General features: G+C 39.0%; 2 protein-coding genes across 2 annotated transcripts; both read right to left on the reverse strand.

Annotated features, from left to right (window-relative positions):
• Nucleotides 1-12,302: 12,302 nt before the first annotated feature.
• LOC112194495 (acyltransferase Pun1) lies at nt 12,303-13,689 on the reverse strand. Its single transcript, XM_024334726.1, has 3 exons — nt 13,497-13,689; nt 12,576-13,434; nt 12,303-12,483 (listed from the first exon to the last, which is right to left on the reverse strand). The coding sequence occupies exons 1-3, from the start codon at nt 13,687-13,689 to the stop codon at nt 12,303-12,305; spliced, it is 1,233 nt and encodes a 410-aa protein (XP_024190494.1).
• Nucleotides 13,690-14,953: 1,264 nt separating this feature from the next.
• Nucleotides 14,954-20,971, reverse strand: LOC112192111 (protein DJ-1 homolog D). Its single transcript, XM_024331677.1, has 4 exons — nt 20,801-20,971; nt 17,934-18,374; nt 15,947-16,309; nt 14,954-15,344 (listed from the first exon to the last, which is right to left on the reverse strand). The coding sequence occupies exons 1-4, from the start codon at nt 20,969-20,971 to the stop codon at nt 15,156-15,158; spliced, it is 1,164 nt and encodes a 387-aa protein (XP_024187445.1). The 3' UTR covers nt 14,954-15,155.
• Between the last annotated feature and the right edge of the window lie 1,292 nt (nt 20,972-22,263).

A 22,263-nucleotide genomic window follows, 5' to 3' on the forward strand; every position in this document is an offset into this window, starting at 1 on the left:
AGAGAGAAGAGAGAAAACAGCAGCTTCCGAAAAAGGAAAGTGGAATAATGAAATTAATTTCTGATTTTCCTCTATTTATACTAAAAAGGAAACTTCTTCCGCTAGCCATAACTTTCTCATACGAACTCCGATTTATGCATTCCACATATCCACGAACTCGTATCGACGCGCTCTACAACTTTCGTGAAGGAAGTTTTCAGAGAATCCCAACGTATCAAAAGTCACCCTTGAACCCCCCCTAAAGTCATACTTTTCAAATAATTAATTCGTCCGAAACACTTCCGCTCCGTCCACGAGCCACGAAACCGTCCAATAACCATAAATTAGATTCCGAAAATTCCTCGGAAAATAATTACGAATTTCCGGGGCATCACAACATCATACCTTACCCATTAATTAAGATGCACCTTGTGCATTTGGACATCCCCTAGGGACGCTAGTGGGGACACCACCACAGGTGGCGGTGCAGGTTTTGTCTCTCCCACGTTGGCCAACGTTGCCACGTGTCCGCCCAACAATCTGGCAGTTTCCTTCCTTTGTGGGGCGTTTGCATGGACTCACACGTCCATTTTCTTGTCCCTTAACTTTAGGGTTCCACTCCTTGCGCCTTCCATTAGGTGCGCTATTATTATTCGCCTCGTGAACGCTCTTAGTTTCAACGGGTTTTGAATTATAGTTTTTCACGAGTATATTGTCATGTTTCTCAGCAACTGACATAGTAGTGATAAGCTTATGAAACCTCGTGATCCGTTTAGCATTGCACTCAAGCTTATATTGCTTTGAAACCATTAATGCTGAAACGAGGAAGGTTGAGAGGGTTTCCTCAATTAATTCCTTTTCTTTGAACTCTACTCCATAGAACCCTTATCAGTAGTGAGGTGATTCTTGACGTTATTTACACATCAGTGATAACCAATTTCATTCGAATCTAGTTTAGTGAAGTCGAGTTTTTGCAGGTTTACATTCGACATTCAAAAACAAAGGAGAATAAATTAGTTTCAGAGTAAAAACTTCCACGACAACTAATATAATATTTCCGAGCCTCTTTGCTACCAAGAAATTGATTTCCAATAAGTGTGGATTAGACCAAAATAATGATGTTTGAATGGTCAATTTTCGATGCTCACGAACGCTCTTAGTCTGTAGCTTACGAACGCTCTTAGTTCGTAGTTTAGTGTGAACTCCCCACGGTTCAGCTTTTATGAATCGAGTCCACGTTACAAAAAAAGTGGGATGTAGGAGAAGGGATTTTAAAAGTACCCAAGAAAAAAGAAAACAAAAAATAAAATACAGAAAGCGGAAACTTTTATTAAAAACTTGGATATTTTGGAGATTGAAAACTTGATACACTCACTTGTTGATGCAGGAGTGTAGGATCACAGGAGGTGGTGGAGCGGCATTAGGGTGCGCTCGAGGTATTCCTAGGGTTGGGGTCTAGGGTATCACGGCAAGAAGAGAAAAGTGGAGGAAACTTGGGTTCTGATTCAGGGTTAGGGCTTGTGCTGATCACGTGTTTAAGGAAAAGAGAATTGTAGAGAGAATTGGGGAATAGTTTTATCTTTCATTGATAATAGGAGCCCCTATATATAGGGAGTACAAATACATAGTCTTTGAGTACAATAAATCATATTCTAAACTGAACTAGGAATCTAGAACATTCTCTCATATTACAACTATAGAAAGTAATCCTAGTTTGACAAGGCACACTTACTAAAGTCAAATATCCTTCAACAAAGAGTGATTTGTACAAATAATTAGGCGTATTGATATCCATTATGATGACTTCAATAGTTTTCTGTTTAGAATCGAATTATCAATTACTAGAATTGAATCAATAGTCAAAGAGTGCATACACCAAGAGATTAGTCTTGGGCAGTGGTGTTGCTCTTGGGGCTACCAAAATAATAGATTCGTGAGTGGCATGCGCAGATGGAAGGTAAGGAATTTGGGTCGGATTTACATCAGTCATGTCTCGCAGGTTTGATCTATTTGATTGGTTGCAGGCTAGAAGGGGCATGGTGGTTTCAACCAATTTGGTACTTGTTATGGGGTGGATGGCACCGACGCTGTTGGAGCACACTTTGTTTTGGATTAGTATTGGTCTCAGATTTGGCACCGGAATCCAAGTTGTTTATAGCATCTAACTTTGCTTAGAGCAGTGGTGTAAAATAACTCTAATATTGTTATTGAATTATATAATTTTTTTTAGTGTTGCTCACTTAAGAGATGTTTTCAAAGAACTTTGGGATAAACGAATCTCAGCCACATGTGATAAATTTAAAAGTTGAAATTATAACAATTTAAATCTGTGCTTTTATATATACAGTTCACCATCAGATTATTTTGTCTCTTACAAATCTTGAAAACTATCCCTTTAGCTGTAATGCCCCAAGCTGCACGTCATCAGCTTAAGCATGTCACAGTGTTGCAAGTCTCTAAAACATAAACCGAATGCTCGATTTACATCCTAGAGGACCGGTAGGCATTTTGTTTGAAAAACTTTTTGTATAAACACAGCGGAAGCTACAAATATTTTTGAGCTAAAAATCCTTAAGTTGCTAAAATTTATTTCATTAGTCCAGAACTTGAGATGGAGTGTTACTCGAGGAAATAACAAACTTCAAGAAATAAGGTTTAGCAAAGTTAGACACCAAACTAATTTCCAACAAGTTCTGAAAAACAAAGTTCGAGAAATAGAATCTAGAATAGAGTCCAAACGATATTTTACCGAACTCGTTCTGCACACCCAGCTTTGTTTGCTAATGTCTCATTACCAGTGCACAGTACTTGCAACCATACTGTTGTAGGGGTGTGCTTTCATCATCGCTACTCCATCAGAACTCTAACTTGACTAGTTTTGAAAACGATAAATAACTTTTGGAGCTCTAGTATGAAAACATACTTAAACCAAGTATTTAAAAGGAACGACAAACTTTATAATGTTTTTCAACTTGAAAATTGATGCATGATGCTTAAATAAATACGGCGCCAAATCCAAGTATTACCGAATGACCGGTCCCATAGACCCACTACACGACCTTACCTTAAATTAATTTATAACCAAGTAAGCGTAGCGAGAGCGTCCGTTACCTAGCTACACACATATACCGAGTCCGTGATTATGGATACTCGGACGATTGGCATAGCTAACCTTCTGAAAGTTAAGGGGATCGAACCCAAGGAAGTCAGTACCACCCTTCGCTCATTTTAGTATGAATTGCATTTTAGCATAACCAAATCACATAGACTTAACATGCATCATTTTATAAAAAGCATAATATAATAAAACCACTTATCGAGAAGAGTCCCGAATCCCTAACTGGATTCCGATGCTTTCTCTCAAGTATTTCGAGAGTCACGAATCTTCCGTGCCTCAGGTAACTGGAGTCCTAGATTCTGACATTTCGATAGTTAATATCTTATTGAACTAATAATTGAAATCTCAACAATTAACAAATCGTACAACCAACTTTTCCTGGTTTGACCAGGAGTTGACCAACTTTGACCATTGTTTGACCAATCGAGACTGGTTTGATAATTAACCCATATTATCGAATATTTACTTGAAATTACGATATCGACCAAATATATGTATATATATCAAGTGCACCCGATTCAATAAGGCCACCCAATATATATTAATTTCTTTTCTTTTTTTAACAATTTCGTCACATAGTAACTCGACGGAATTTACTATGGGCACCCAATACATATTCCGACCGTTTCTACACCTCCATAATTATTCTCTTCAAAACCATTAACATAAAAAAATGTCTTAGCAAACTTTAACCAAAACATCAACTTGCAGGACCTAAAACAAACTCAAACCACCATTTTCAACTGCACTTAACGATCAATATACAACACAAGCAATCAATTGTAGTGAATATCAATAACAGATTCATTATCAGACCCAGTTTCCTCGAGTATAATGTTAGACCACTGAGATCACAACATCTTGACAAAAATCAGAAACCAAAGAGATTCAGTTTCACCCAACCAAACCAAACTCAGTAGCATAACTTCCGATTACCACCATAAGAATAAAATCTTGATCTAAGGTACGAAATATACCTTCAAAATCCAACTGCAACCAAACCAAACTCCTTGCTAAAACTAGGCAGATGATGAACTGAGGAAGTTGACGTAAGCTACCCAGAAGCTGCCAAATATCTTGCCTATAGTTGCAGTCGAGGCCGAGACCAAGCCTAGGAGAGACGGAAAGGTTGTCGGAGGTAGCAACGACGCCGAACCAGAAACAAACCCAGAAATCGATTTGTCAAAACTCAATCAAATTGAAAAACTAATTACACAAACTTGTAGAGCATGATGAGAGGAGCAATTTTCATACCACATGCAGCCTAATCGGTGGCCGGAGTTGCAGGAATTCGCTGAAACTCGCCAGAGCAGTCAGACCTTCTCACTGTCGATTCTTCTTCCTCGTCTGATGCATGGACGATCAGAGGCCACATCCATGATGATGATGACGGGACAATGAGAATGTCGGTGGTCCGCTGTTGTGCTGTGGCCGGATGGAGTAGCGCCGGTTGGATCCTCTTTGCGGGTCTTCTGGTTGCGTTTCGGGTCAGAGAACTCTGGTTCTCTCTCTCGATCCTTTTGGATCGATCAACTGAGCCAAGGTCTATTTAGAAGCTGCTCTAACTTAATTTCGATGGTCATGATCAAGCGGTGGATTTATGGATGGCTCGGATAGCGCCAGGTTGATACCTCTTTTCCCAAAATATTTTCCTTTAATCTAAACCTTCAAAAATCACCAAAAATAGCTCGAAAGTCAGAAAAATTCCCCAAAAATTTCCTTGAACACGTAATGTCGTGTACTCTATTATCCTACTCTTAAATTGAGGATTTCATTTTGTGATAATTTCTGAAAATATTCTCGGACATTTATTAACATTACTGCGATCGATAAGTAAATTATCGAACTATCTCAATTAAGCTCGATAAACTTTTCCGGGGCTCACATTAACGAGAATGACTCAAGTGTTTGCTTACTAATGCATTTGGTCGTCTTCCACTAAAAAAAATGTAAAATATGATTGATCTTATTACGCTCTCACTTTTATAATTTATAACTTGCTGTTTAAGGACATCTAATTTATGTATCTGGCCCAAACTCTAGTAACTTGTTCAAGTTGTAATAGGATTAGTCTTACAGATATCTTTGGAGATATCCTAATCATTGTACGATTTCCCTTGTAAGACTTATATTCTCTTCTTGTAATTCTCTATATAAAGAGACCCCAATTATCAATGAAAGTACAGATCATTCTCTCCCAATTTTTGATTTCTTAAAACATGTTATCAGCATGAAGCCCTAACCCTGAAACAAATAGCCAAACCCTAAATCTAAACTCAAAACCTTGAAACCCTGTTTGTCCAAGTTGTAATAGGGTTAGTCTTACAGATATCCTTAGAGATATATCCTAATCATTATACGATTCAGTTTCCTTGTAAGACTTATATTCTCTGCTTGTAATCCTCTATATAAAGAACCTCCTATTATCAATGAAAGTACAGATCGTTCTCTCCCAATTTCTGATTTCCAAAAACGCGTTGTCAGCACGAAGCCCTAACCCTGAAACAAATAGTCAAATCCTAAATCTAAATATGAAACCTTCAAAACCCTATCTGCCTCCACCGTACACCTTGTAGCCCTCGATCCTAGGATCCCATAACCGGCCGCTTAATCCTAAGAATAGAAAGAGATCATCCACTGGTTCGCCACCTTGCAGACTTCCTCTTGTCGCCAAACTTGGTTAATTACCAGCAGTTTCTCAGCCTGAGGATTCTAGAACCGCTCAAATCATCCCCAGAACTAGCTGGAAAAGCACCAAATCGGCTACCTAAACATCTGAACTACCTGCTGAAATTGATTTCGGCCAGCCACCGGCCAGATGAGTTTTTTTCCCGATCAACTTCGGGCCAAAAGCTCCAGCGGTCCCTAGCCTATTGATCATTTTTAAGATAATTTTTCATTAAAGTTCCCGTTTTGTTTACTTTTATGTAATTTCTATGTAATTTTTTTTATTCAGGGACTTTTAACCTCCCTTCTTCCACCTCCCACTTCTTCTTTTGCGGGAAGACTTAAGACAAACTGTGGGGGTTCGAGCTATCTCCAAACTAAGAGTTTTTGGAGAATATACGATCGACCACACACATCATTGTTTTGATCTAATTCAAGATCTCTTAGAATTGAATTTCTTGGGAGCAATTACGCTAAGAAATTTCAAATTTCTTAGGAGCGATTATGCTCAGAAATTTGTTTTATTTTCATGGTAGCCTTTTGCTCTGAAAGTAACCCATTTTCTTGTTCTTTTTCAGGATCAGTAACCTGAACAAACTGGACTTTGTTCCATAGGCGGACAACTGGCTCTGGATATCGCAAGTGGGTTTGTAATTTCCGCCAACATCTCAAGGCCCAAAGAATCCTAGATACGATTCTCAAGTCCAGCCATGACGTGTTAACTGTTGAGTAAGCTCAAGTTTTGGAAGCAAATAGAGCAGCCTTGGAGGCAAATAAGGCGAAAATCGTCATCCTAATATAACTCATCATATGGCTGATTCGCTCTGATTACATACATTTTTATGCGCGTAATTGCGTCTTAAACACTAGAAATAAGCTAATCCTCGAGCCAATTACAATGTAATTAATTCATTTTTATTTATTTTGTAGGAAATAAGCAGAGTTAAAGATATAGGAAGAAAATAATGCAAAATCGAAGTAAATAGTAGATAAATGAAGAAAAGAAAAAGTTGGACTAATTAATCATTGGTTTATTTAATTAATCATGTCAGCCACAGCCCACAGTCATATTCACGTTTGTTAATTAAACAATAGTTGTTCAATTAACTTGAGCCAATTAAAGGCTAAAATGTGGCAGACGCATTTTCCCTACCTTTTCTCTTATTTTTATGTGCAACCCAGACCTTGAAATGATCTTTTCCTCCTTCCAGTCTCTCCCAGCCATGTGTTCCTTACTCTCTTGTGAACCAATCTCAGCCACAGACCCATCCATTCCTTTAGGTCACAAAACCGGCAGCAGAGACAATTATATAAATCCTCTACACATACAACAACGAGAGAGCCTGAACGCAACAGGGAAGGGCTTTGCCCTTTCCCATCAGACCCATTCGTTCCCTTCTTCCTACAACAGATCCCCACCATTCTCTCTTCTCCTATACCCATCGAGACCACAACCTCACACCCAATCAATTTTCTTCATCTTCTCCAAGAATTTGGGTTTAAATATAGAGAAAGTATAATTCCAAGCTAGTCATGCTCACTCACTAGTGTTGTTGTGATTAGTGTTGGTTTCTCTCTCTTTTCTCAACTCTATAATCTCTTAATTTATTGTAATTTGATGAATTTTGTTGTGGGTTTGTTGATGGGTTGTGAGTAGTCTATTAGGAAACTAGGGATTGAACCCTAGCATGGATTTTATGTAATAAATACGTTTTGATTTAATGGTTTTCAATTTTGTGTTTGGCATATGTTCTATTCTATAATATTTGGCTTAGATGCATGCTTAGGAGCTTGATTAACTCTTGAATGTGTAGATGAGCATGTCTAGAACAAATTAGGGGATCTAATCACTTCTCTAATTTATGGATAAGACACTTGTTTAGAACATGGTTAGTTACAATACCAATTTCGATTGCCGTATTGGCTAGCTTGGGAACCTTGATTCTAGTACTCTTCGTGTTTTGGTGCAACTAGAGGCCCCACAAGGCTCTACATTGTCCCAATTGAGTTTCTACGGCCCTTGATCCGGAGTAGGAATACCCTTTAAGAAATCTAATTACCCATGAGCCTTGAAAAGCCTTGGGTACGGTTCTTGATGCCATTATAAATTGTTTGACCATTGTCGGAATATATTTGTGCATTGAATTTGGTTAGGAGGATACCCTAGTGACCTAATTTCCATTTCTTACTTTTCTTTCCTTTATTTAATTTAGTTGTTAGTTAAAACACTCATTTAAATTCTTACAATTTAGTTATTAGAAAATTACAATCACAATTTCGAATGACAATTTCTACCTCATTGTAAATAGCCATCGCTAGGCTTTTAGTATTGATTAGGCTTTTGGTGAAAACCAAAGCCAAGCATTGCTAAGGCTTGGTGCCTTAGAATAGCGTTTTTATTTATTTTCTTTTTCTTTTTCTTTTGTTTGCTTAGAGACTTTAGTTCCGACCACCCAAGGATTGTGGGTTAGCCACTAATCCCCGTGGTACGATAATCTTGGGTTTAATACTTCTCTATCTGGACAATGATACATACGCTTGCGTAAATGTTCATCAAGTCACTCTCTAATACGAGTATCTGAATGAAGAAGACCCCAGAAGGCTGTGGGTCTCACTCGAAGAACGATTTGGCAACGTCCGTGACTCCCTGCTTTCCGACCTAGAAGTCAGATGGCATAATCTCCATTTCTGTTATTTCAAGATAGTTCTTGATTACAACTAACCAATGACATTTAGTACAAAATATATGGTAATTGTCTATTACATCTCTTGGAAAATAAAGATTTTATTCAAAATCGCCAGTTTCTTGATCTTGGCCTGATTTGAAGTCTTCCACCCTTAGTTCGAGATCACTTTTTGATATTCTTGTTCCACATAGTGAGCTTCTCTTACTTCATAATACGCTTTCTTGGCAGTGACAATACTCTCACGAGCTCTACAAACGTGTGCCCAATGATCGGATGCTCCACATCGAGAACATACATCTTTTTGCTCAGGCTCCCTTGATTGAGGTGCTTTGAAAGCGTCATTAGGATGGCTCTTAGTGTTGGTGGCACCACCAATATGGCCAAAGGTGTTGCCTCCTCTCTTTCCACGTTGACCTCTTCGGTTCCATGTCCACCTGCTGCTTAGGATGGCTCTTAGTGTTGGTGGTGCCACCAACATGGCCAGAGGCGTTGCCTCTCTCTCTCTCTCTCTTTCTTTCTACGTTGACCTCTTCGGTTCTATGTCCACATGTTGCTTATGCTATACTCCTAGCCCAAATCATATGGCGACGGACTCACTCCCCGAATCATCCAATTCAATTAATTCAACTTGACAATGCTAAAGAGTTTACATCAAAGACTTTCAATGATTATTGCATTAGGACTGATGTTGGACATCATATTCCCATGTACACACTAAAATGGTCTCACATAAATGACTACGATGGTAGCTTGGACTTTGGTAATACACACCAATTTCCTTATATTCGCTTGGGGTGATGCAATATCTCATGCAGCTATGCTAATTCCTCTAGACCCACGACCACTCAATCTATCTCTGAGTTATAGCTAGTGACTGGGTACTAGTATCTCGTACATATGCATATTTGAGTGTGTCATTTATGTGCCAATTGCGGCGCCACAGCGCACCATGATTGATCCTCACAGATGAATGGGTATATATGCTGGATATGAAGTTCCAACAATCTTCCGCCACTTAATACCCTTGTTAGGAAATCTCTCTTTACTGCTAGATTTGCGGATTATCACTTTGATGAGACAATCTTCCCGTCATTAGGGGGCGATAAAACCACGGATGTTCAACACGAATGACAGAAATTGTCGTGGTCTGTCCCCACTATGTCTCATCTCGATCCCCGCTAAAGTAATGAAATCACACATATCTGCTACAAACGTGCTTGCAAGGATGGACGTCCCTATAAGAGGATATAGTGCCACCAACGCCATAGAGGGTGGCACTCTAGCATTACATGACATGGCTCGAGCTAGGATGCATGAGAGACTCGTGGTGCGAATGATACTTTAGCACAACCTAATCTTTTGATCACTAACACTCAAAATTCATCTCATGAGAATATTCTGCATCAAGGTTATCATTGGGTGATGGCTCAACATTAGAACTATTCCTAATAATATAGAGCTATCTGAAAATTACACTAGTGTACATGAGATATGGGATAGAAACTCCACCATTATTGATAATGTATTTGCGCATTTTGTATGAGTTTGTTGAGTCTGATGATATCGAACCATGCTTTGTCGATGAATGAATATGCCAACGTAGAGAAAATTGGCCTACATGGAAAGATGCAATCCAGGTTGAGTTGGATTCTCTAACGAAGTGGAAGGTATTTCAAGGCAGTGATGCCGATACCTTCTAACATAAAACCTGTTGTCTCTATTGTCTAATAGGTATTCTTTAGAAAGCGTGATGAGAAAAAAAAATGGTAATTACGCCTTATGACGCAAGGCTTCTCACAAATGCCTTGGAATGGACTATGAGGAGACATATTCTCCAGTAATGAATGTCATTGCACTCCACAACCTTGTTAGTTTGGTAGTTTCCGAATAACTGAACATGCAGCGTATGAATATGGTTACTAAGTATCTTTATGAGGATATAGATACAGAATATACATGAAGGTCCCAGATGGACTTCATTTACCCAAGTCAAGTGACTTTAGACCACGGAGTGTGTTCATAAAGAGGTCGAAACGCTCATTAAGTGACTACTTATTTGGGAAGGGATATGTCAATGATGAACTATGCCTGCGCGTTTCTATGACAAGTTTCAGATTCTATCGCGGTTCATGTTGGTGACATGGTCTTCATTGGAAGTCCTTAAAAAGTTAAGGAAAATTGTTGAACACTTGAAATCCGAGTTTGGGATGAAAGATCTTGGGAGAACACAGTTTTGTCTCAGTTTGGAACTTGAGTACCATGTAGATGCTTAGGCGTTTTAATAAGGTCAAATCTTCAAGCACGCCCATGATCGTCCATAGTCTTGATCCTAAAAAGGATCCTCTTCATCCAAAGGATGATGACGAAGATGTGCGAGAGGCAATGGTTCCTTACTTGAGTACAATAGGCGCATTATTGTACTTAGCTCAATGCACAAAACTGGGCATCTCATTTGCAGTGAACTTGTTGGCTAGCTATTACTATGCACCAACGCAATGCCATTGGACTAGTGATATGGGCTTGTTCTATCCTTACAGAGACATTATGGATTCCGACCCATCACACACCAGGAACGCCGCCAACACTAGCTTGCGTCCTCTATCCTCATCCCAAAATTATATTAGTATTTTGGAAGGTTTTGCTGATGCTGGATACCTCTCTGAGCCCACAAAGGTCGTTTCCAAACTAGTTATGTGTTCACCATGGATAAGACATCGATATCTTGGAGGTCTACAAAACAGACCCTAGTCGCTATATCTTCGAACCATGCAGAGATTATATATTGCTCTTCACGAAATGGTTCGTGAATGTATATGGACTAGATCCATAATTATGCATGTTCGAAGCAATTGTGGTTTGCAGTCTACCACAGATGAGCCTATGAGCATTTATGAGGATAATGCTACTTGCTTTAAAAAAATGAAGTAAAGCTACATCAAAGGCGACAACACCAAGCATAATCAGCAACAACAAAAGCTCCTCAAGATCAAAGTGAACCAGGTTCGATCTGATTACAATGTGGTAGACTCATTTTACTAAGTCATTGCCTAAATCTACTTTTGAGAAACATGTTGGTAGCATTGGTTGGTGGAAGTTGTTCGAACTCCCATGATCGTAGTCATCTGGGGGAGATGCAGACATCAAGGGGAGATGTCTACATGTATAGTCTCGAAACGTGAAGGGTGTGTTGTACTCTTTTTCTCCTTTGACTAAGGTTATTTTTGTCATACTGGATTTTTGTTCTTTGGCAAGATTTTTGATCAGGCAACGAAAAGAGCACTATGTTTGGGCGACACCAGGGGGAGTGTTTAAGGACATCTAATTTATGTATTTGGCCAAACTCTAGTGACTTGTCCAAGTTGTAATAGGGTTAGTCTTACAGATATCTTCAGAGATATCCTAATGATTGTACGATTCAGTTTCCTTGTAAGACTTATATTATCTGCTTGTAATCCTCTATATAAAGAGGGCCCTATTATCAATAAAAGTATAGATCATTCTCTCCCAATTTCTGATTTCCTAAAACACTTGCATGATATTTTCCATATGAGCAGTGAAATTGTTTTCCCATGGAAAAGTGAGAACATCAAAGATTCTATATGGGTTTAGGGGTTTAGTGCTAGTGGCTTTGATCGCAAATGTAATGGATGATTATACTTGATATAGTTCAAGTTCATTCTTGTTCGGCCAGCTTGTTTGAGCTGGTTCACAAAAACCACGTGCCAAACTGAAAACAAAACTTTAGGCTAATAAAAAGGCCAATTAGTTGAGGAAAAATATTACATTAATTTCATCACATCAATTATCACAACATGAAAACTAGAAAAAAATTGATCGGCTTTCTGGCATAATCACATACGAGAGTGAGATTGATGATTAACAATTGCACTAGGGTTTGCACAAGCAAATGAAAGGAGCTCCTCTTCACTCTCAAATATAGCCATTTCTTCTTCATCCAGTGTCACCCACACTTCGATGCCATCTCCATGTTTTGTGTCGATCAGGAGAAATAGGTTCTTGTGGTTGCTTTGGCTAGTGACCCAAGTTGATTTCCCCCAAACAAAATCAATTTCATGTACCGGGATCTTGCACAAACTTGTACCCCTATAAAGATTGATGCACACCTTTGTGCTCTTAAAGAACTCACCCCTCTCTCTAAGTGACTCGGACACCACCCGGAATCCATCTTCGCCTTTGAATCTGTCCGCCTTCTCCCTGTTACTCCTTTCCTCATTTTAGCAACCAACTTCTGTAGTTCTGTCTCGTTTAGTTTGAATGCCACTTGAACCGACCAAAACCAATTACCCACGACATTTGGTGGTACCGCGGGGACTATTCTGTTGCGGAAACTTACAATTTGGGACAACACATTTGTGCTTGAAGTAGTCTCAGGCTTCGATTTATGAGAAGCAGCAAGAGCACTTCTGAGGATAATTGCCGAAACAAGTTCTACATGTGTGCCTCCAATTTTGGTCTTGAGACTTTCAATCTTTGTGACACCAAACACGAACCTCCTTGTTGTCAACTTTTGATTTGGGATTAATCCCAAGTTGTTTGGGGGTGACAATTCTCTGGGAGGCAGCACAGATGCTCCATTAAACTCCGGTATCACTAGTTGATCGGATTCACCACGATGTATGGCTGCCCATGTTTGTGTAAATTTGTAATATGCGCCGGCATCTCCGATCTTGTGTATTGGGGACGCAGCAACAGCTATTCCTCCACAGTTGAAAAGACTCACTTGAACAATTAAAACAACTGAACCCAACGCTAACTGAACTGTTTTAGGCTCAAACTCGGGGATAAGGTTGTTAAGCAACTTATGCTCAGGAACTTTAAGTAAATCCGAGCGCTGGCAGTTAACTCGGGCCTCAAGAAAATGAGCTCCTTCGTCGTTGCAGTCAACGAAGGCAGCGGTTTTCAGTCGGCCAGCGAGTGGATAGAAGAGAACCAAAGCTTTGGAGAGAGATGCTTGCAAGCTCTCTGAAACAGTGGAAGCGGGATCGCTAGTAGGGGAAGAGTAGAAAAATATGATAGATGGGTACGTATAAGGTAAGAAGCAGCAGTTGGTCCAGAAAAGAGAGCTGGAGATTTCTTTGGTGATGAGGAGATAGGAAGCAGCATTTGGTCCAGAAAAGAGAGCTGGAGATTTCTTTGGTGACGAGGAGTTGGAGATGAGAGTTTAATCATCTTCCTCGAGGTGATTTTTAACAGTGGATGGGTGCATGCTTCGGCCATTGATAATGGAAAACTCGATCTCTAGGCGCTCACACTTTGGAACCATTCAACTTTTTTTTTTTGTCAAATTAACAGAGAAGTTAATTTATGCATGGATTTTTCCTTGCTATATATAGTCGAGAAGTTTTGTGAGACTTGCAGCAACACAGTTGAGTCAATTAGTTAAATTCTGGTTTTGCTGTAAAACATGAACTCGTGTTTCATTGTTTATTTAGTCAATTAATCTGGTGTATGTCTTCTTTAATTATCAAAAGATATATGAATAGTCATATTTTATATTTAGTCAACATTAGCTAGAAACACTAGAGTGATATCACAGCTGCTGATGATATCAAGTCATCCACGTACTCGATGATCATATGCTTCCAGCTACTGCATAACTCATTTTGAAAATCTCAATCAAGGAGTCACATCTCACATGGCCACCTAATACGCTCTCTCTCTCTCTCTCTCTCTCTCTCTCTCAAATCTTGCAAATTGCTCCAATAATTTATACGAAAAATAAAATTAGCCAAATCAACTTGCTATTTCATTATACATAATTAAGCAACAAGTGATATTTCAGTACATCTCTTCTGCATTTGAGGAAGCAGATTCCAATGGAAACGGAAATTCCATGACTAGTTGATGTAGTCTTTCTATTCACAAGTAAAACTGAGGCCTCTTATAATCTGTGATACAACCTAGTGTTTCAATTCCAAGTTGAAAAAAAAAAAAATCCAAATTGAAAGGGATGTCAAAATCAATGATTTATGTTAGCTCAGTGGTTAGAGCACACACTATCTAAGATCTAGGTCATGAGTTTGAGTCACTATGAGAGTAGGAGTGAAATCATTTGATCCTCTTTAAATAATAAGAAAAAAAAAAAAAAAAAACAGTGATCTATTCATGACAAGTCACGCATGCATCCGTAACAATTTACTTGCTTATGTTGAACCATCTCAACATATGATAATCTGTTGGCGTTTTATTGAAGATTGCAGCTTCACACTTCGACTTTTTTTTTTTTTCAGATGATCACAAGCTTCACACTTCGACTTGATCCTTTAGTTGCAAGAGTTTACATGCTGGACAGTAGTCTTTAACAGATGCCATTGTCAAGCTTACAACTAAATTCTTTATGCAAGAAAAAAAATCTAACTAATATCATGATTACTTTCATATCAGCTTGAGGAAGATTGTGAAAACATAAGCTAATACAATCTCAAGTCGACATGGCCATATGTATTCAGACCGAGAGAGAGAGAGCTCAGAGGCATAAAAGTGATTAAACAAAAGTTCCATCAATTTATTTGAAAGAACTTAAAAACATGGTGAGTTTCCATTCCCCAAGCAAAGGTGCATGGTTCGTGTCATGTATAAATTACAACCCAGTATCATCTTCCCTTTGTCTCATACATGTTATTACTCTTTGATGCAGTAGTAAAGGTACATTTTACACGTAAAGGATGACCTGGTAATAGCAACTAAAATGATACTCCAACATCCAGCAATGCCATCAATTGCGAGATGAACTCCGGGTGGCCTGGCCAAGCCGCTCCAGTCACCAAATTCCCATCAGTGAAGCAACGATGTATTGGATTGGGTTCAAGCCATGTTGCTCCTGACAAAATAACATTAAGCTTCACCGCAGGGTATGCAGTGCAATTCCTTCCCTGAAATGTAGCAAATTACAAATAATTAAGACATAGTAAAAGGACAGCCTAATGAGAATTTTATTAACCACCTCATCCCTGCAAATGGAAATGAAGCTCTCTGCCCTCCACAAATAACTAATACTTCAAAGTTAGCAGTTACAAATAGATCACTACAGAAACAAGGTACAAAGAAAAACTTGTATGCTTGTTTCTAAAGTAGAAGATGTTTTTCCCTTTTTTCCTTACTTGGTACCATTTACTTAATCTGAAGAACAGAAGAAAATATGGCAAGTTCATAAAATGTTATAAAAACGTTTACCAGTAAAGCTTAGCTTGAACTTGACTATAGGGTACTAAAGACGCGCTTATCAACGTTATAATTTAATTGGGTATTTTATACATGTAGCCTCTTTAAGTCAGTAGCTCCTATTTGGTTCCAAAATTCAACTTTCTTAAGGATGAAAATCAAGAAAGAGAAAGGACCAAATTGGAAACAAGATGAAATTTCAGGAAACAAAGGGTGCCCTATGACTAAAAGAAGAAAATGAAAATACTCCTTGAATTTCAAATGAATACCATGTTGCTCCTATGTACTAAAGACACTTGTGTCAATAGCCTACCTGTAGAACGCCAGCAGCAGCTAGAATCTGTTGCCCATGGCAGATCGATGCAACTGGTTTCTTGGCTTCCATAATTTGTTTCACTAGTTCAATAACATTCTTATCTAGTGCCAAATATTCTGGAGCCCGACCGCCAGGGATCACAAGAGCATCATAACTGGAGGCATCTAAACCTTCAAAATCAGCTGTTAAAGTGAAATTATATCCTGGCTTCTCACTGTAGGTTTGGTCACCTTCAAAATCATGGACAGCAGTTGCGCACATATCACCAGCTTTCTTCTTGGGGCATGCTCCATCAACATGGCACCCTAGAGCTTGAAGCGACTGAAAAGGCACAGCTACCTCATAATCTTCCATGAAGTCCTACAAATATTGAGGATAGAATGTGAAAGTTAGTAACTGTGAGACATCTAAGACTAGTCATTGGCAGATCATATGTAGACAAGCAGTAATTCATATACCCTTTTACCTTATCATGGGTTTACTCAATTATTTCTGTTTTCGAAAGAGTAGCCAATCCTTATTTTGTTGAACAAGCACTAATTTGATTCAGAATATAGATATTAGAATATTGTGATGTAGGACATTCTGGACAGAGAACCATAAAACAACAAACATGGATAGGGACCAAAAGAAGGGGACAACAAAAGGCTAAAATTGCATATATGATGAGCTGTTAGCTTCTACTTTGATCATATCAGTGTGTTAAAGAGAGGTTTTGGGGTAGAGCAAAGAAATGTAAAATGCCAGTAGTGATCAGCACATTCAACAGTATATCCACAATATACAAGTTTTAAAAGTAAAAGCTAACAGGGAAAGCCTATGCATATTGCCAGGTAAAGTTACCATTTTATTCAACATGTGGATGGCTATATTAAGGTAACATCAAAGTCTGAAAATGATAATAACAACAAAAGTGAATTACAAGAGCCGCCCCTCTGGAAGGCAACTAATGTAGTAATGCGCTTCTAGGATCTTACACACCCCGCCAATTACATGAAAATATGAAAGAGCACTTATTGGGGTAAATTATTACTGATTCATTTCCATGAAGTGCTCTTTCTTGTCATCCTAATAAGTATTGCATCATTAAGATTTTCTAAGCACTATCAATGTTGGACAAGCCAAAACAAGATTAGGCAGTTAAGTGAATAGAAGCAGCCAGAATAAAAAAAATAACAATAATAATAGTTATAGTAAGTAATAGTAAAAATGATAATATAATGTGACATACCACAGGTTAAATTAACAAAATACGTCTTTGTTTAATAATTTTAAGAGTAACAGTTAACCAAAGAACAACAACATAAAGAACCCAAAATTAACAACCAAGAGTAACTATACTCATAGAGGGGAACGTAAATCAGCACAATGAAGAAGTCAAGAAACTGAACTATTTGTCATTAGTTTTTACGATTCTTCTCCAAGGTATTTCAATGACTGTTTGGTTGTGTCACAATTCCTAGTCAAAATCAAATTGACATGCAACAAACTCAAACTGACAACACATAAATAGGTGTTCAATTGTGAAATGTGACCAAATAGGCCTACCATTCCACCAATTAAAAAACCACCAATATATTCATGTGGCATACAGCCATAGAACTAATCACGGAATCCAACAATATGAGATTTACGATGCATCTCATAAAGTCCAATCAGGCTTCCTACCCTCTCTCTTTGATAGAATATGTCGAGGCTACATCTACATCAACTCTCTTTGTTGAAGTTATTTGTATGCCAAATAATGCATGTATGTTTATGGATTGCATATATTGACCATCTAATGCACAGTATCCAGCAGTCAACAAAAAGGACTTTCATATTGACTGTCTAATGCACAGTATCCAGCACCGTATTCATATTTGCTTATGCTGGGTTTCCAGCAAATCGGGGCATAACCTTTGTGTTTTAACTCCAGCATGATCATATTTTTGGCATTGCACTACAAATGGAAATAAATCTAAATGAGGAAACTAAAACTTACTCCACAGAGAAACAGGACTCTTCTATCTGAACCAATTATGTTGCCTCCTAGTGCCTTCACAAAAGCCCTAATGAACTCGGGATGGCCTTTATATGTAGCCCCTGTGATTATGTTACCATCAACAACACACGCAGCCATGGTCTCTGGTTCCACCCATTTAGCACCTGCAGCAACAAGTACAGGTCCCAAAGAAGGATAAGCTGTGCACTTCCGACCTTTAACCGAGCCAGCAGCTGATAGGACCAATTGGCCATGGCAAATAGCTGCAATTGCCTTTGTGGAGTCTGTAAATTTTTTCACCAAATCTACAACTGATGCATCAACAGCAAGATATTCAGGAGCCCGCCCTCCTGGGATTATTAATCCATCATAATTGTCAGCTTCAACATCATTGAATGTTGCATTGAGTGTAAAATTATGACCACGTGATTGGGAATATGTCTGCAACAAAAAGAATACTTATGAAAACAAGAAACAGAGTAAAACAAAAGGGACAGGAAATAAATATAGCTTTCATGATTTGTAATTTTATGTACATTACAAAGACAGATCATGGATTAGAAAACCTTGTTGGTCAATTATTAGTGTATTATCATGTACATGTACATTGCAAATTTCCTTGTCTGTGAGAATGAAGTTAATGTACTATGGTTATAAATTCCTGCTTTTTTGGACCTTGGGAGAGCACACTCTTAGTCACTCCACAACCAGACCAACAAAAGAAACAAAAACATATCTAGATTAGTTCTAATTGTTTTGATGATAGCGCAATTATTTCACTTAGGCATGATCTTGTGCTCTGTTCATAAGTCCATTACCAGTCATGACCAGCCTGGATGTATCACAACAAAGAGAGTAGATACTAGAAGAATCTGTATGACCTGAACAAAAACCTAGTGGAAACAGAACTGTCACCCTACAACTGCAGCAGGAGCTGCATTGCAGTCTAGAGTAATTGAGGAAAGAGTTAAATCTTTGAATCCCACTGACATAGAAACCTACAAAGCACACCAGAGCCAAACTCTCCCAGATTTCTTCCAGCCCTAACCCCTATGTAGTTTTTGCTCCTTTTGCTTTCCGATATTCCTCCATTCGAAGCTAATAAACAGGATTCAGAAAACTCATTGGTGTCTAACAGTTAATTATATGAATCATGTGGCTCGCAAATATTAACTCCTTCATACATCACGGAAGACACAGACGGCCTTAATCAAACCTACATGCATGTGTGTATTACCCACTCTAAAAAGCCAATCTTATGGGATTCTCAATTGTACATGCAACTCCCATACCCTCTCAATCTGGGTGAAATGGGATTGTAAAGGCATAACAACACCGTCGTGTCTGCTATTGCCTCTAGTATTGTCAATCCCACCACGCACGAGGGTGCTTATACTGGGATTCACACCCCAAAAGGTGGAGGGACTCTGATTCCCAAATGTAACTCCATTTGTGTTACAGACTTACTAGGATGCAACAGTTGGGATTTTTTTGTGGATGTGAATCTACAGTAGATCGCCCTACCCCCTTTGGATTGGACCAAAAATGATATATGGCATCAGAGAACGTCCTCCTTGAGTGGGTCTCCCCCTATGTGCCCCTCAGAAGTAGTGGGCAGACTCTCGATCCAACAGGAGGACAATAAGAGTGGTGGCAGCATGTAACGAACAAGATAAGAATATAAAATACTAAAGTGAAATTTATGTAGACTTAGACAGTACCATGGTGCATATGCAGAAACTAGACCCATTCATACAGTAGAACTGCAGTCAAATAACAATAGACCAGGTGCCAAGAGTAAGCACCACCTCAGAACAAAGGGAGACATAGGAAACCTGCCTCATCCCTGTACCTTAATTTTAGGCACTGCCATCAGAACCAAAGACAGTCCCTACACCTAGACTTAGGCATGGGAAACCTTTGTTTTCTTGGACATCGAAAATAAACTCAATGAGGACTATTACAAGCCTAACTTTGTGATCTCAGTGCATCCAGTCATGAAGGCATACCCAGTTGCACATGCTAGATACAAGGGATGAGAATAACTGGATAAAAAGCGAACAAGAGGATTTACATGAGATAGGTAGCTGCTCCTTCCCAAAGCCATTGGGCATTAGATCTTCTCCGCATTAACTAAGTGATTCAATTACCATCCCTACCCCATGTATATTTAGATATATGTGTCCACAATCTGTACACAGGTTGGGTTTCTTGGAAGTAGATAAGTAGTTTAGAAAGCATATCTTAGAATATTTGGATCAAAAGCAAGCTAAAAGTTTATATTTACGTGGTGACCACACCTTCCTAAAACAATCCTAATTAAATCAATTAAGGAATAATCAAAATATTTTAGACAATATGTCCAGTAAGCTTAAACATCCAATTGACTTCACAGTAAGCTCTGGGGATTGACATTCCAACATTCCTACCCAAGAAGAAAACCATAAACCAACTTTTTCAATGGTCAATGGAAAAGAGATAATCTTGGCCAGAAAAGAAAGAAAGACAAACACAAGAATAGATTTTGAGACTCCCTCCAAGATTAACAAGTTTTTAGTCATTTGAAAAGGAAGAGCTCTCCTTGTTTAGTCACTAGTCTAAGGCATCTAAGCCATACAATAATGACACTTAACTAGTATATGGCCTTATTGATAATCTGTCAAGTCAATCTACTAGATTTGCTTTATTCACAAGACGAATCATAATTAAGTAAACATGCAGACTCCAGAGGACAAGTCAAACTTATTAACAGATTCCAAATCTTCCGACGATTTCCGACTTGAACTAAGTAAGCATTGAGTGCATCAAAATTCAAGTTTTGGATGATCAATAAAAGAAAAAGAAGAGGGTGATGGAGGAGGAGGAACCTGGTGAGAAGGAGAGAGTTGATGAATGGCGGTGCGGCAGATGTCGCCGGATTTCTTTCCGGGACAGACGGCATCGACGGCAACTCCAAAGGCCTGCAACGCTTGAAAAGGGACCATGGCCTCCTGATCTTCCATGCAGTCTCCGCACAGCATCAACACCCTGCGCTTCATTTCTGAGAGATGATGTGGACTCGGATTCTAAGGAACTGGAAGAATTTCTGGACTGAACTAACACACCTGCTTTTGCCCGAAAAAACTAGCAACAAAAAAAGGGATAGACCAAGAGAACATATATAAGGCATGTAAAAGACAAAATTAGAAAGAGATCGCACTCTCTAAAAGATAATATATTTAACATGATAGGTATGATATCAATTACACTGAGGACATGCATGTCAGCATGTGCCAAATAGATATAGCGCCATAGTCACCTCTACAGGAGTTATCTTAAAAACAGGTCACTTCTACGAGAGCAGTTTTTCAGCATGGCCGCCGTACACGTGTGCGTGGTGCAGCAGCTCAATGAGAGAGTGAATGGAAATTTTGAGATTTTGGAAAAAGGGAAAAATTCACCAACGGTGTCTGGACACTTAGGGGACTTTCAGAATGATACCTGAACTTACAAAGTTATCAATGTGATACCTGGACTCCGTGACGGAAATTGGTCATAGGTACGATGTTGATACGAAAAAATGAGTCCCGGTATCACATTGATACATTGATAACTTTGTAAGTTCAGGTATCATTCTGAAAGTCCCTAAGTGTCCAGACACCGTTGGTGAATTTTTCCCAATTTTGCACGTGAGTCACTTAACGAAGACAAAATGACCGATTTACCCTCAAATTCTTTCTTTCTTTTCTTTTCTTTTTTTCTTTATTCTTCTTTCTTTCTTTCTTTCTTTCTTTCTTTCTTTCTTTCTTCTTCTTCTTCTTTTCTGGTTTCTTCTTCCCCTGATTTGAATCATCAAGATTCAAATCATCTTGCTCGTCCGATTCCCACCGCCGATCGCCGATCAAACACCGCCGCTGCGTCTCAATCCACCTTCATGCACCACAGATGTTTCTGGTTCCCCCAACTTCAAATCCTATAACAAATTGAAATTGTGGATTGAGGCTTCACCGTTCACTCCGAGTTCATCCTCGCCGCCGCCGCCAATGACTTGACCACCACCACTCTCGTTCTCTCCTCCGACCCCCTTTTATACACCATTGATCAGAAACTCAGACCCCGCCAGCCCTGCACTCTCAAATCACAGCTCCAATCACACCCCTCCATCCTCTCCTTCTTCCCGACATGCAACACCACCTCCACACCATCCTCACCTGCAACTTCATCAGTTTAGCCGACAACTTCGGCCTCTAGCCCAACTTCGATCAGAGGCAATTTTAGGCAGACAAAGATTAACAACTTCAGCCTCAACACCATCCTCACCTGCAGAAAATTCGAGCTGTTCTTATTCACC

Source organism: Rosa chinensis, chromosome 3 (assembly GCF_002994745.2).
Source record: "Rosa chinensis cultivar Old Blush chromosome 3, RchiOBHm-V2, whole genome shotgun sequence".
NCBI classification, from domain to species: Eukaryota; Viridiplantae; Streptophyta; class Magnoliopsida; order Rosales; family Rosaceae; genus Rosa; species Rosa chinensis.

What these genes read in the sequence shown, in the direction of transcription:
- LOC112194495 (XM_024334726.1), bottom strand. Translation starts at nt 13,689, where the DNA reads ATGGCCGAAGCATGCACCCATCCACTGTTAAAAATCACCTCGAGGAAG. An exon ending in TGCTGCTTCTTACCTTATAC is followed by an intron (nt 13,435 to 13,496) that starts GTACCCATCTAT and finishes CCACTGTTTCAG; the next exon opens with AGAGCTTGCAAGCATCTCTC. An exon ending in AGTTCTTTAAGAGCACAAAG is followed by an intron (nt 12,484 to 12,575) that starts GTGTGCATCAAT and finishes TTGGGTCACTAG; the next exon opens with CCAAAGCAACCACAAGAACC.
- LOC112192111 (XM_024331677.1), bottom strand. Translation starts at nt 20,971, where the DNA reads ATGAAGCGCAGGGTGTTGATGCTGTGCGGAGACTGCATGGAAGATCAG. An exon ending in AACTCTCTCCTTCTCACCAG is followed by an intron (nt 18,375 to 20,800) that starts GTTCCTCCTCCT and finishes TTTTTGTTGCAG; the next exon opens with ACATATTCCCAATCACGTGG. An exon ending in CTGCTGCTGGCGTTCTACAG is followed by an intron (nt 15,345 to 15,946) that starts GTAGGCTATTGA and finishes GCTACATTTCAG; the next exon opens with GGAAGGAATTGCACTGCATA.